Consider the following 14,039-nt stretch of genomic DNA (forward strand, 5'->3'; position numbering starts at 1 on the left):
CAAGTGCTTAGATGAATGATTATTGCCGAATAATGACACCGAACTGACACAGAAGTGCAGTATAATGACACCAAAGTGACATTGTGTGAGCCAAAAAGAAAAATAAATTCAAAAAAATATGCAACAGGTGATAAGAATTTAGATTAGGACTATAGTGCTAGGAAATATGATTATGTAGCCTCTAGATATGCACTGAATGTCTGAATGTATATCTGGCAGAACACACTCTACTAACTTAAATGACATGGCAAGTTTGCTGTGAGTGAAAATGCCCAATTTGCAGAAATAACCCTCATGTGGCAAGTATGGCATCTTAAGAAAACACCCAGAAGATTACACATACAAAATCTTGAACCATTTTACAAGTTCGGTTACACAAAGGGCGAAAGCACAACGTATTTTCAATACAACAACAACCATTCTGGTCAACTCTAAATGCAGTAAAGAAAAGCACATTGAAGTTAAGGATGCAGTGAGATAAAAGAATCTGCAAAATTAGGAAATTTGCTAGCAGCCAATATAATTAGTAGCGAGCGACATTGATAGCCTGTTGACAATTCTTGAACAGCGTCTCTCATTTCACCAGGTCATTTCTCCAGCAAAGAGCTTGGTTGAGTTGGAGATTCAAGTTCATGTTCTTTTATTCTTTAAATATGAAAAACTCTAAATTCCAACAAGAGCTAAGAGCTCATATAGCACTTGTGACGAGGCGTGAAGAGCTAAGAGCCAAGAGATCATATGGTATGAGCTCTACCAAAATTCTATGAATTAATAAATTGATTTAAAAGGAAAATAAGAGACTTGTTGCCGGCCAGGATTTAAAATAATAGCTCTGAGTCACGATGTCCTTCTAAATATCAAAATTCATTAAGATCCGATCACCCACTCGTAAGTTGTAATTACCTAATTTTTTCTAATTTTTCCTCTCCCTTTAGCCCCCCAGATGGTCGAATCTGGGAAAACGACTTTATCAAGTTAATTTGTGCAGCTCCCTGACACGTCTGCCAATTTTCATCGTCCTAGCACGTCCAGAAGCACCAAACTCGCCAAATCACTGAACCCCTCCCCCCAACTCACCCAAAGAGAGCGAATCCAGTACGGTTCCGTCAATCACGTATCAAGGACATTTGCTTATTCTATCCACCAAGCTTCATCACGATTCCTCCACTCAAAGTGTTTTCCAAGATTTCCCCCTTCAACTCCCCCCAATGTCAAAAGATCTGGTCGGGATTTGAAATAAGAGCTCTGAGACATGAATTCCTTCTAAATATCAAATTTCATTAAGATCCGATCCTCATATACCCCAATTTTCACGTTTTCCAAGAATTCCGGTTTCCCCCTCCAATCCCCCCAATGTCACAGGATCTGGTCGAAATTCAAAATTAGAGCTTTAAAGCACAAGATCCTTCTAAATATCAAATTTCATTAAGATCTGGTCACCCTTTCGTAAGTTATAAATACCTCAATTTTCTAAATTACCCCCCCCCCCAACTGCACCAAAAAGAGCAGATCCGGTCCGGTTATGTCAGCCACGTATCTTAGACAGGTTATTATTCTTCCCATCCTGTTTCATCCTGACCTCACCGCTTTAAGTATTTTCAAAGATTTCCGGTACCCCCCAACTGCCCCCCCCCCCCAATTACGCTGGATCCGGTTGAGATTTAAAATAAGAGATCTGAGTTACAAGGTTCTTCTAAATATGAAATTTCATTAATATCCGATCACTCCTTCGTAAGTTGAAAATACATCATTTTTTCTAATTTTTCAGAATTACCCCCCCCCCAATAGAGGGGATCCGTTCCAATTATGTAAATCACGTATCTAAGACTTCTGCTTATTTTTCCCACCAAGTTTCATCCCGATCCCTCCAATCTAAGCGTTTTCCATCATTTTAGGTTCTCCCACCCCAAACTTCCCCCAATGTCACCAGATCCGGTCGGGACTTATTAACCCCCCCCCCCCAAACTACCCCAAAGAGAGCAGATCCGGTCCGGTTATGTCAGTCACGTATCTTAGACAGGTTTTTATTCTTCCCATCCAGTTTCATCCTGATCTCACCGCTTTAAGTATTTTCAAAGATTTCCGGTACCCTCCAACTGCCCCCCCCCCCCCAATTACGGTGGATCCAGTTGAGATTTAAAATAAGAGATCTGAGTTACGAGGTCCTTCTAAATATGAAGTTTCATGAAGATCCGATCACTCCTTCGTAAGTTAAAAATACGTCATTTTTTCTAATTTTTCAGAATTTACCCCCCCCCCCCCAATAAAGCGGATCCGTTCCAATTATGTAAATCACGTATCTAAGACTTCTGCTTATTTTCCCCACCAAGTTTTATCCCGATCCCTCCAATATAAGCGTTTTCCATCATTTTAGGTTCCCCCACCCCAAACTCCCCCCAATGTCATCAAGTTTCTCACCAAGTTTCATCCCGATCCCTCTACTCTAAGTGTTTTCCAAGTTTTAGGTTTCCCCCACCCAACTCCACCCTGCCAAGGTCACCAGATCCGGTCGGGATTTAAAATGAGAGCTATGAGACACGATATCCTTCTAAATATCAAATTTTATCGAGATCCGATCACCCGTTCGTAAGTTAAAAATACCGCATTTTTTCTAATTTTTCAGAATTAACACCCCCCCCCCCCCAACTACCCCAAAGAGAGCGAATCCGTTCAAGTTATGTCAATCATGTACCTAGGACTTATGCTTATTTTTCCAACCAAGTTTCATCCCGATCCCTCCACTCTAAGTGTTTTCCAGGTTTTAGGTTTCCCCCTCCAAACTCCCCCCCCCCAATATCACCAGATCCGGTTGGGATTTAAAACAACAGCTCTGAGACACGTTAGTGATACTAAGATTTTTCTATTTTTTCCGAATTAACGGGCCCCTCACTCCCTCCAGATGCTCAAATCGGGAAAACGACTATTTCTAATTTAATCTAGTCCCGTCCCTGATACGCCTGCCAAATTTCATCGTCCTAGCTTACCTGGAAGTGCCTAAAGTAGCAAAACTAGGACCGACAGACCGATAGACCGACAGAATTTGCGATTGCTATATGTCACTTGGTTAATACCAAGTGCCATAAAAAATCCAAAAAGGACTTAGAGGCGTGTTAACTGGGAAAACAAAACAAATTTAACACTATATATTAATCATTAGTGCTGACCTAGTCCAAGACAAAAATAAATAAGAAGTCAACCTACCCAATGCTCACACAAAGACAACGAATCTCCACATCATCTTTCAACACCAACAAGACTCATTTCATTGATAACATTAAGAACCAATTCCGACTTCTTAAAAATATATTGAACAAGCTCCACTCCAGTAATTATCCTTTTTAACGCTACTTAATTTAATCAAACAGTTCGTGGTAACGAACTGTAGTAAGGAGCGACCCGGCTCAATAGTAACCAGAACTCTAAAAAATAGAATTTTGATGCAATAGTTACATCAAAAGAATCGCATTTTAATGCTGATTTTAAATATATAAATTTCATCAAGATTAGTCTTACACGTCAAAAGTTAAGAGCCTGAGAAAAGTTACCTCATTTTAGAAAATAGGGGGAAATACCCCCTAAAAGTCATACGATCTTAACGAAAACCACACCATCATATTCAGCGTATCAGAGAACCTTGTTGTACAAGTTTCAAGCCCTTATCGACAAAAATGTGGAATTTCGCATTTTTTGCCAGAACACAAATCACGGATGCGTGTTTATTTGTTTTTTCCCCCAGGGGTGATCGTATTAACTCAATGGTCCTAGAATGTCGCGAAAGGGCTCATTCTAACGGAAATTAGAAGTTCTAGTGCCCTTTTTAAGTGACTAAAAAAATTGGAGGGCACCTAGGCCCCCTCCCACGCTCATTTTTTCCCCAAAGTCACCGGATCAAAATTCTGATAGCCATTTTATTTAATAAAAAACAATGAAAAAATAAATATAATTTTTTTTTCTACTGAAAGTGAGAAGCAGCATTAAAACTTAAAACGAACAGAAACTATTACGCATATGAGGGGTTTACTTCCTCGTAATACCTCACTCTTTACGCTAAATTATTTTTAGTAATTTCAACTATTTATTCTACGGCCTTTGTGATTCAGGGGTCATTCTTAAGGAATTGGGATAAAATTTAAGCTTTAGTGTAAAGAGCGAGGTATCGACGAGGGGTGATCCCCCTCATATACGCAATAAAACATACGAATATAGAAGTTCGCTACGTAAGTTAATTCGTAAGTTACGTATATTTTTTACTTATGAAAACGTTAGTAAAAAATTAAAAGTTATAGTTGCCTTTTTATGAAATAAAAGAATTGGAGGGCAATTAGGCCTCCTCTCTCGCTCCTTTTTTCTCAAAATCTTCCAATTATAACTATGAAAAACCCATTTAGCCCCAAAAAATTAATATGCAAATTTCGTTTTAATTATTTATGCGCGGAGAGCCAAGATAAAAAAATACATTAATTTAAATACGTCCAGAAATTAAACAAAAAAACAAGTTTTTTTAAATGAAAGTAAGGAGCGACATTAAAACTTAAAACGAACAGAAATTACTCCGTATATGAAAGGGGCTTTTCGTCCTCAACGCCTCGATCTTTACACTAAAGTTTTTTAAATTTTTAAGAAGTCGAGTTAAGAGAAAGAGTCAAACTTTAGCGTAAAGAGCGAGGCGTTGAGGACGAAAAGCCCCTTTCATATACGGAGTAATTTCTGTTCGTTTTAAATTTTAATGTCACTCCTTACTTTCATTAAAAAAAAAACTTTTTTTTTTGTTTAATTTGTTTAAGGAGCTGCCAATGCTTTGTATTTCTCTTTTTTTTCCCTTTTATCTTTTAATATCCTTTTTTTTGTTACATTACATTTTTTTTTATATTGAGTCTACCTGTTTGTATCATTTTAAAATGCTTTGACCAATTTTAGATTAAATAGGCTAATGAAGAATGAGTGAATTTTCAATCCAATAATTTTAAGTTTGGTATTCTTTACTAGTCATTTAATTTCTATTGCTTTTCATATTTTCGGTTTTTCCTGTTTTTCTTATTGACCCTAAAATTCAAATTCGACCCTTTGCAGCTTATGGTAGCAATTTTTGAAATAGATGTTTTATTGTATGTCCCTAAGATTAAACATGAAAAGAGAGAAAAATTAAACAAGGAGTTACAGGTCAGACAAGCACAAGTAGAAACTGATTTAGTTACTCAGGGGAATGCTATAACAAACGGATTCCATAAAATATGCATAATTTGCAACCCAGCAATGTGCAATAGAACTTTAGATGATACACCTAGCAAAGAAAATATTATAATTAGCCAGTTAGATGATGGTGTAAAGCAGTTGCAACAAAATAGCCAGACTTAGCATTGTGTTCAGCAAAGAAAACTCCTTAACTTCAAAATTTCATGGTATCATGTGTCCTCTCTACAAATGAGACAGACATTTATGCATTTTGTGAAATCAAACCAAAGTAAACATTGTCACCCCTGGCAGAAACTGAAATAAAGATCTCCAGATAAGAATGAATAACCAACTATTGATAGATGGTATGTGTACAGGACAGAATCCTGGCAGGCTCTATTCATACCCAGGCAAAATATGACTTGATGCCTTTCCAAAGATTTTGGGGATTATCTTAGACCCTAACATGACCTGGAATAATCAAAATGAGTCAGTAAAACAATTCTTCAAAGTCTTTTGATTGTGAAGCAGCTACCAGACACATAATGGTTGTTCAACTGTGATACTGAATTTCTAGAAAAATATTTATTTATCCCAAGATAGGCTAAATATTTCATTGAAGTGTTTGAAGGCTACTGCTTAACTAGTCTGGCTCATCCAGTCTGGCCATCAGAGCAGATCTGGCCATTCACTAGTCTGGCCATTCAGAGCATGGGAATAAAGTTGGCTCTTGGACTCCCAAGGCATACACCAATTCTTAAATTTAAGGTCTCTTTAGAATGCCAATAATACAGGATAGATCAGATATATTGATTGTTCAATATTTCAACAAGATGCAGTTTGTTTTAATCACCTAGTTTTGAAAATAATTTTGGCTTTAGTTACTTGGAAAAAGCAAGTGCTGAGATTACATCTTGGGTGCTTCTTGAAGATTTAGCTTTGACATAGATGAAGTGAATAGGTTCTGGTAAAATCAAAAACCACCTAAATAGAAAATTGAACCAATTGACACTTGTTTAAAGCTTCACAAAAAAAAAAAAAATGTCAAGTTACATTCCAGGTCAAATACAATCTATCTTCAGAAAAAAATAAAATAAATAAAAACCAGCTTCAAAATTTCAAGCAAAAATTGTTCCTTTAAATGAAGCAAGGCATGATGGAGAAAGCATAGAGAAATACATTACAGAATTGAAAATTCTAGAGAAAGCTTGTAATTGTAATAGTGTTGATGAAATGATACAGGACAAAATAGTTAATGATATCAAAAACCACAAAATATGAGAAAGACTTCTTATGGAAGGTGAATACTTAACATTAGAATCAGCAATTGAAAAATGTTGCCGATAGTAAACAACCCAGAGACAGCTACAAACATCTGAAGTACCCAGCCATGTAAAAAACAACATTGATGCTCTTAACAAATTCAAAAGTTCCAATCATTGGATTTCACTCCAGTATTGACCTGAATGTAGTAAAGCAGGTATTGCATATTAACAAAGACAGCGGCAGATCCATTTCAAACAGTTTGTGGTAACAAATTGTAGTAAGGAGGAACCTGGCTCATTAGTAACCAAGACTCTAAAAACCAAATTTTTATAACAATAGTTACATAAAGGAATCGCAATTAAATGATGATTTTAAATTTAGATTTTAAATTTAGGCTTACCCATCAAAAGTTACAAGCCTGAGAAAATTTACTTTATTTTAGAAAATAGGGGGAAACACCCCTTAAAAGTCATAGAATCTTAACAAAATCACACCATAAGATTTAGCATACCAGAGAACCCTACAGTAGAAGTTTCAAGCTCCTATCTACAAAAATGTGTAATTTTGTATTTTTTGCCACAAAACAGATTATGGATGCATGTTTATGGTTTTTTTTCCCAGGGGTGATTGTATCAACCCAATGGTCCTAGAATGTCACGAGAGGACTCATTCTCTAGTGTCCATTTTGAGTGACCAAAAAAATGGAGGGCACCTAGGCCCCCTCCCATGCTCATTTTTTTCCTAAATTCACCAGATCAAAATTTGGAGATAGCCATTTTATTCAGCACAGTCCAAAAACATAATAACTATGTCTTTGGGGACAACTTACTCCCCCAAAGTCCCCTTGGGAGGGGCTGCAAGTAACAAACTTTGACCAGTGTTTACATATTGTAATGGTTATTGGGAAGTGTACAGATGCTTTCAGGGGATTTTTTTTTGTTGAAGGGATGGGTTTATGCGGAAAGGGAACTTTCCATTGAGGAATTTGTCATGGTGGAAGAAAATTTCCATGAAGCAGGCACATGTTTTGTTTGAATTTTTTTAAAAACAATAAAAAAGAAAAAAAATTTTAAATGGAAAGTAAGGAGCAGCACTAAAACTTAAAACAGACAGAAATTACTACGTATATGACGGGTTCACCTCCTCCTAATACCTTGCTCTTAATGCTAAAGTAATTTTATTATTTTCAAGAATTTATCCAATGGCCTTTGTGATTCAGAGGTAATTCCTAAGGAACTGGGACAAAAGTAAAGCCTTAGTGTCAAGAGCGAGGTATTGATGAGGGGGTGAGCCCTCTCATATACATAATAAAAACATACAAATATAGAAGTTTGTTATGTAAGTTAATTCGTACGTTACGTATATTTTTACTAATAAAAATGTTTGTAAGAAATTATAGGTTATAGATGCATTTTTAAATAACCAACAAATTGGAGGGTAACTAGGCCTACTCCCCCATCCTTTTTTTCTCAAAATCATCCAATCAAAACTATGAGAAAGCCATTTAGCCAATGAAATAAATTAATATGCATATCTCTTTTTAATTATTCATGTGTGAGAGTCAAAATCAAAATATATATTAATTCAAAAACGTTCAGAAATTAAACAAAAAAAAGTTTTTTTAACTGAAAGTAAGGAGCGAAATTAAAATTTAAAACGAACAGAAATTACTCTGTATATGAAAGGGGATGTTCCCTCCTTAACGCCCCGCTCTTTATGTTAAAGTTTTTTTACTGTTTTAAAAAAGTAAAGAGGGGGGGGGGGAGAAAGAGTCAAACTTTATCGTAAAGAGCGAGGCATTGCAGAGGGAACAGCCACTTTCATATATGGAGTAATTTCTGTCCAGTTTAAGTTTTAATTTCCCTCCTTACTTTCAATTAAAAAAACTTTTCGTTTGTTTAATACAATAAAGAGATGAAGATGATGGACATAATCAGCAACTATAGATATCTTTAAAGGAATAGGACAACTCAAAGGAGAATACTTTATGCAACTAAAAAAATGGTGCTGTCTCTATAGCTTCCCAGCTAGAAAAATCCTATACTTCCTTAGTGGAAAACTTGAAATCGAACTGAAAAAAGTGGATAGTGAAAGATTTATTGAAAGACTGTCCAAGCCTAAAGACTGGCCTGTCTATCCTTGTCCTCAAACGCACTTGAGAGGGTCTGTTATGAATTCCTCATCATCAAACTAAAAGTCCAGTGGATGAAGAGTTTCCTTTCAGAAAAAAAAAACAAGTTGTAAGAGTTTTTGACTCTTAAGGTGTCTTCACCTACAACTGTTTTAAGTGGTGTTTCCAAAGGGACAATTCTTGGACCAAATATCTTCAATTTCTATATAAATGATACATCCAACCTTCTCTGAAACTTCCTAAATCTTTATGCTGATGATTCAAAACTTGTTGGTAAAGCATCTACACCCTCTGACCTGCTCCCTTTTAATGCTGATAAATGCCATGTAATCCCCTTTGACAATCACAATCCATATCAGCAATACCATCTCCAAGGTAAAACCCTCTCTGCAGTTTCTGAAGAGAGAGATCTTGGAGTTATTGTTGATTGTCAAGTTCTGTTCAGCATCTATGCAAAGTCTGTATTGTCATCTACCTTCCAATCTCTCAGAATGATCTAAACAACTATCTCCAGCAGACACCCAAAAGTGTTTACGAAGCTCTACAAGGCCCTAGTTTGCCAGTGCCTAGAGGTTGGAATGTTCCAGGGGTTACTCTACTTCAAGAGGGACATAGAAATACTAGAAAGAGTACAACAAAGAGTGACCAAAATGGTTGAAGGCAGGAAACAAATGCTATACAAAAAGTGTTTACACCATTTGAAGCTTCCCACTCTCACATACTGGAGGAAACGTGGCGATATGATTATGACCCAAAGATTTTTTCCAAAAATATTCTTCCTGGTCTATTTGCCCTCCCCCCCCCCCACCCACAGAATGTATTGTGACTAAAGGGCATTCCAAAAAATTCTTCGAGAAACACTCTTCAAACCGAAAAAGAAGCCATTTCTTCAGTCAGCAAGTAACAAACTTGTGTAATCAACAAAAGAGTTGATTCTATGGAGGAATCAACTCTCTGAAGACAAAGTGGCTGCTGATTTGACAGGTGTGTTCAACCGAGCACTCAACAAAGAATGGCTACAGCAGGATTTCTTTTAAAACTGGGAAGCTGTTAAGAGTCCAAAGCCCAAATGTAGCAAGCAAAAATCAAACAACCTGAAGACCATGGTACAACCTAAGCCTTCAAGTAATTGCAACATGGTCACTTGTTGTGAATGGTAGTTCCAAATCAACACTAATGAGTGTCTTGTGGTCATTAATAAACAAAAAGTCCAGTAGGGTTGGGTTCTGTCCACTTCTATACCTGGTTGGAAAATCAATTGCTTGGTATGGAAATGTCCATGAAGGCCCTCTAGAAGTGGGTCATTTTGGTTTAACCCCTTCTGTGACATGCAAACCCATCAATCCACTGTAATTCTGATTAGTATTCAAGCAAGTGAAAGAATTGTCAGATAAAATCCAACTGGCTGTTGAAGTTCCAAGGATTACACAAAGACAGGTTTATCAAAATAATCCTCCTCATACTATGCCTGAGGAATATTATCAATGTGTTGTTTTTATACCTATGGTCAACTCAGTCATAAGTTACTTAAAGAGCTGATTCCCAAGAGACACACTGAACTCTTTCCAATTAACTGTACTGCTGCCATCAAATATTGTGAATTGTACTGATGATTTGCTGCAATCTTCTGTCAAAAAGATCTCTAGTATATATGGTCAACTTCTTGGCTTAACCATGCCATCTACCAGGACAACACTTATTTTGGCCAAGGTGCATGTGCGGAGAAGTAGATGGCTTTGAGTTACAAGAGAAGGAGGTATTTTTCCTAGTTCAGTGGGAGAAACTACCAAGGAATGTGACAGATACCTATATCATTATGTCAGCTCACTTCTTGATATTTTTATCTCTTCTGGTGAGTGTGGCATCTGTCGAGCATAGTTTCTCAACTTTACACAAACTGAAAACCTGGCTCAGAGCACAGATGGGGCAAACTCAACTCAGTGGTTTGGCCCTCCTTATTGTGCACCCAAACATTGATATCAGCATTGACAGAGTAATCAACAGGTTTGCAAACAGTAGAGCCAGGAAGCTTGAATTTTCCTTGTAAACAGTTGTCAGTTGATCAAGTACAGTTTTCGTAATTATTATTGTAATATACAAAAACAACATTTTTGTTAAACAAGTCCCAACTTAACAAGCAAACCAATTGTTGAGATAATTTTGGAAAATAGACCCTTTCTCAATAACATATACTATATGTAAACAATGAACAAATTGCCTAACTTAAAGCTCTTATTCTGAGGACTATGGGAAGGTTGACATTCCTAAAGACATAATTGGTGGACCTTTCAACAATCCTGAACAGAATAGTTCTCTTACAATTTTGACCAGATGTGTTTCAGGGAATAATAGGCTTGTGATAGGGACTGCTTGCCCTCTATCCACTTTTAACTCTTAAAAAGAAAACTAGACCTTCCCACTTCCAATCAAGTGAGTCCCTTCTGATCTGAACCTTAAATGACCATCTGTCCATAAAAAAAACTTGTGTACCCAGAGCACAACTTATAACCCTTGCCCCTCAAGGGTTGTATATAGCCCAAAGGCATTGTTCTGTGATTTTGGGAATATGTTGAACATGATATGGCTATTTCAAAATTTTCATTAGATGTGTTTGGAGAAAAAGGGTGTCAGGGAAGGGGGCTAGTTGCTTTTCAACAATTTTGAGTATTCAAAGGTAACAAGAACTTTAAATTTCTAATCAAATGAACCTCTTTAAAATTTCACATAACCACCCTTCCATAAAAATCTTATATGTCCTAGGGACATAACTAACAATCCTTTCCCCTAGACTCTGGGGGTTTGTCAACCTTGAATGCCTTGTTATGTGATCTTTGGACTCATTTTGAACAAATGGCCAGTTGAAATTTCTATCAGATATATTTGGGGACAATAGACCAGAAAGAATTCCAACTGAATGAGCCCATCTTGAAGTTTCTATAATAACTCTTTTGATACAAAGTAGCCTACCCTGTCTAAAAATGAAAGAAGAGACCTACCCCCTGGTCATGTTTACTCTTAAAAAAGGCACTAGAACTTTTAATTACTAGTTTGGTGAGCTTTCTCCAAATTTTATATGATTACCCTTTCTAAAAAAGTGTATATGCCCTGGGGGCATAACTTACAACCCTTGCCCTGAAGGTTGTGGGGGGGGGGGTTGTTGTTGTCATCCTTAAAGACATAATTTCCAGACCTTTCAATCACATAGAGCATGATGACTTCCTCATAGCTAGAAGTGCTTGTTGCTCTCCAATCCATTTTGAATATTAAAAGGGCACTAGCCCTTCCAATTTCCAATCAAACAAGCCCCTTTCATGGTTTGTACACTACCTCCTCCTATACAAAATGCACTAGTCTAGACAAAAATAAACAAAAACTAAATAAATAATACATCATGGTCACATTACTCTTTACTTAGGCAGCACTATTTTGATACTTATAATAGCAAAAGAAGCTTGTCTAGAAACTTACCTATTAAATATTCTTAAGATATAGCCAATGAAGATTTGTTTAACAGACCTAGGAATAATTGCAAAGTAGATTAGGCTAGCCAACCCCATGAATATTGGAAGATTTAGCAGATATTTTGAAAACTTGAAAAATAGTAAGTGAGATTTTATTCTAGACTAGTAAGGATAGCCTAATTATTTTAAAGACAAAATAGAGGATCTATGAAATATCTTAGAAGTCTGCACCCTTGGAAAAATTTGTAAGGCAGCAAAGACAAGACTTACTTGGTAATGTTTGCTTGTCGAAGGTTCCAAAGTCTTAGAAACCTCATTATATAAACGAAGGGCTTCATCTAACAGTTCAGAAACTGTCTTATCATTGTCGATTTGGTTAGCCATGCTTTTTGGATTTAAAATTTACTATTCTTGCCAGTGTTGCGCAATGCCTGATTTAAAGTTCCACCGCCGTATAAGTAAGATAAGCCGAAGTCGCCATTTTTCTAGTGAATATGTGCTAAATCAATAATTTCCCATAAGAAAAAATCGACACAATGCACCAAAAACCAGAGCTTGTATTAACTTCTGTGGAACCATTCATTGAAAAGCAGGCCTAAAAACTTGAAAATCGTAGTTGACTAAACTTTGAAGCTAAAACTCTGCTCGAAACGTCACAGATGGAAGACACCACCGGTTTGGAGAAAATATTTACAGGGCGCTAGCGAGCTGCCTGTGTAATCTGCGTGGTGGCACGCCACCGGTCTCTGTGCATTTACCGACACATGTTTGCAGTGATTTGCTTATTTTGGTATTCCAAATAAGCTACCGTACTAACTTACTTTTTAAGAATCTATCGACTATGAGCTCCAACAAGAAAATCACAATAAGAGCTTTCAATATATTTTAAAAATAGACACTTATAATTAAAAAGCTATATGGACAAATTGCTTTAATACCACCGTTATCTTGAGATGTTACAGCTTGGATATGATTTTTGAGTTATTAGAATTTGTTTTATACAATACTTATATAAGATTTGGTGGTGATTTGTACAAGCAAATCGTGGGAATTCCCATGGGGGGGAATGCCAGCCCATTTATAGCTGACTTGTTTTTAAGTCAACTAGAATATAAATATATGATGGATAAGAATAATCCAAATAATTTAAAACATGTTTTGTCAAATAATAAAAGATATTTAGATGATATTTTGGTCTTAAATTGTAAGGATTTCATTGATATTTCTAAAAATATATATCCAACAGAGCTTACTATTGAACCTAGTCATGGCGCTGGTCATGAAGATCATTTCTTAGATTTAAATGTAAATATTTGTGATAATAATAAATTAAGTTTTAAAATGTATAACAAAACGGATGATTTTGATTTTGAAGTGATTAGTTTACCATTCCCTTAAAGTAATATACGCTCAAATATCACATATTCTCCGTTTTTCTCACAGTTACTTCGTTATACAAGGATTTGTAGTAATTATATTGATTTTAAAAATAGATGTAAAATCTTAAGTCGAAAATTGATATCAAGAGGTTTTTCTGCAAATAAATTAACTTGGCAATTTAAAAAAATTAGTTTTCATTATAACGAACTTTTAAATAAATATCAAAAGAATTATCTGGAAATACTTAAAGAAATTTTCAACTAATTTCGGAGGTTCGAATAATGATGATGCAGCGCCATTTATTTTGAATTGTGTTTCTAATAGAGCGGATTTTTTTTTTTTAAATAGCCACATGGTAAAGATGAATTCTATAATTGTTTAGTTCATTAATTTTTTTTTTTTGCAATGTGTTAATATTTGTGATTTGGTAAATTTTATCATATTTAGTTTACCTATTGTTGCTAAAAAGAGGGATATATTAACAGTATAAGCTTGTTTTGATGTTACTTGGTTGTTTTACATTTGCTGTTGTTTTTTTTTCATAGGCATGTATTTTGGGGGTGATACCTGACACGGAGATGCCATGGATATTCTCTGGTAGCCACAACACTTGGCTGGGTAGAGAATTT

General features: G+C 35.9%; 1 protein-coding gene across 1 annotated transcript in view; it reads right to left on the reverse strand.

Moving 5' to 3' along the window:
- Window positions 1-12,466, reverse strand: part of LOC136037394 (immunoglobulin-binding protein 1-like) — a 38,389-nt gene extending 25,923 nt beyond the window's left edge. Inside the window, exon 1 of the mRNA XM_065720142.1 lies at window positions 12,301-12,466. Coding sequence (XP_065576214.1) covers window positions 12,301-12,414 — 114 coding nt within the window. The 5' untranslated portion in view covers window positions 12,415-12,466. The remainder of the gene's footprint in view (window positions 1-12,300) is intronic.
- Window positions 12,467-14,039: the final 1,573 nt, after the last annotated feature.

Source organism: Artemia franciscana, chromosome 2, assembly GCF_032884065.1.
Source record: "Artemia franciscana chromosome 2, ASM3288406v1, whole genome shotgun sequence".
In the NCBI taxonomy this organism is placed as follows: Eukaryota; Metazoa; Arthropoda; class Branchiopoda; order Anostraca; family Artemiidae; genus Artemia; species Artemia franciscana.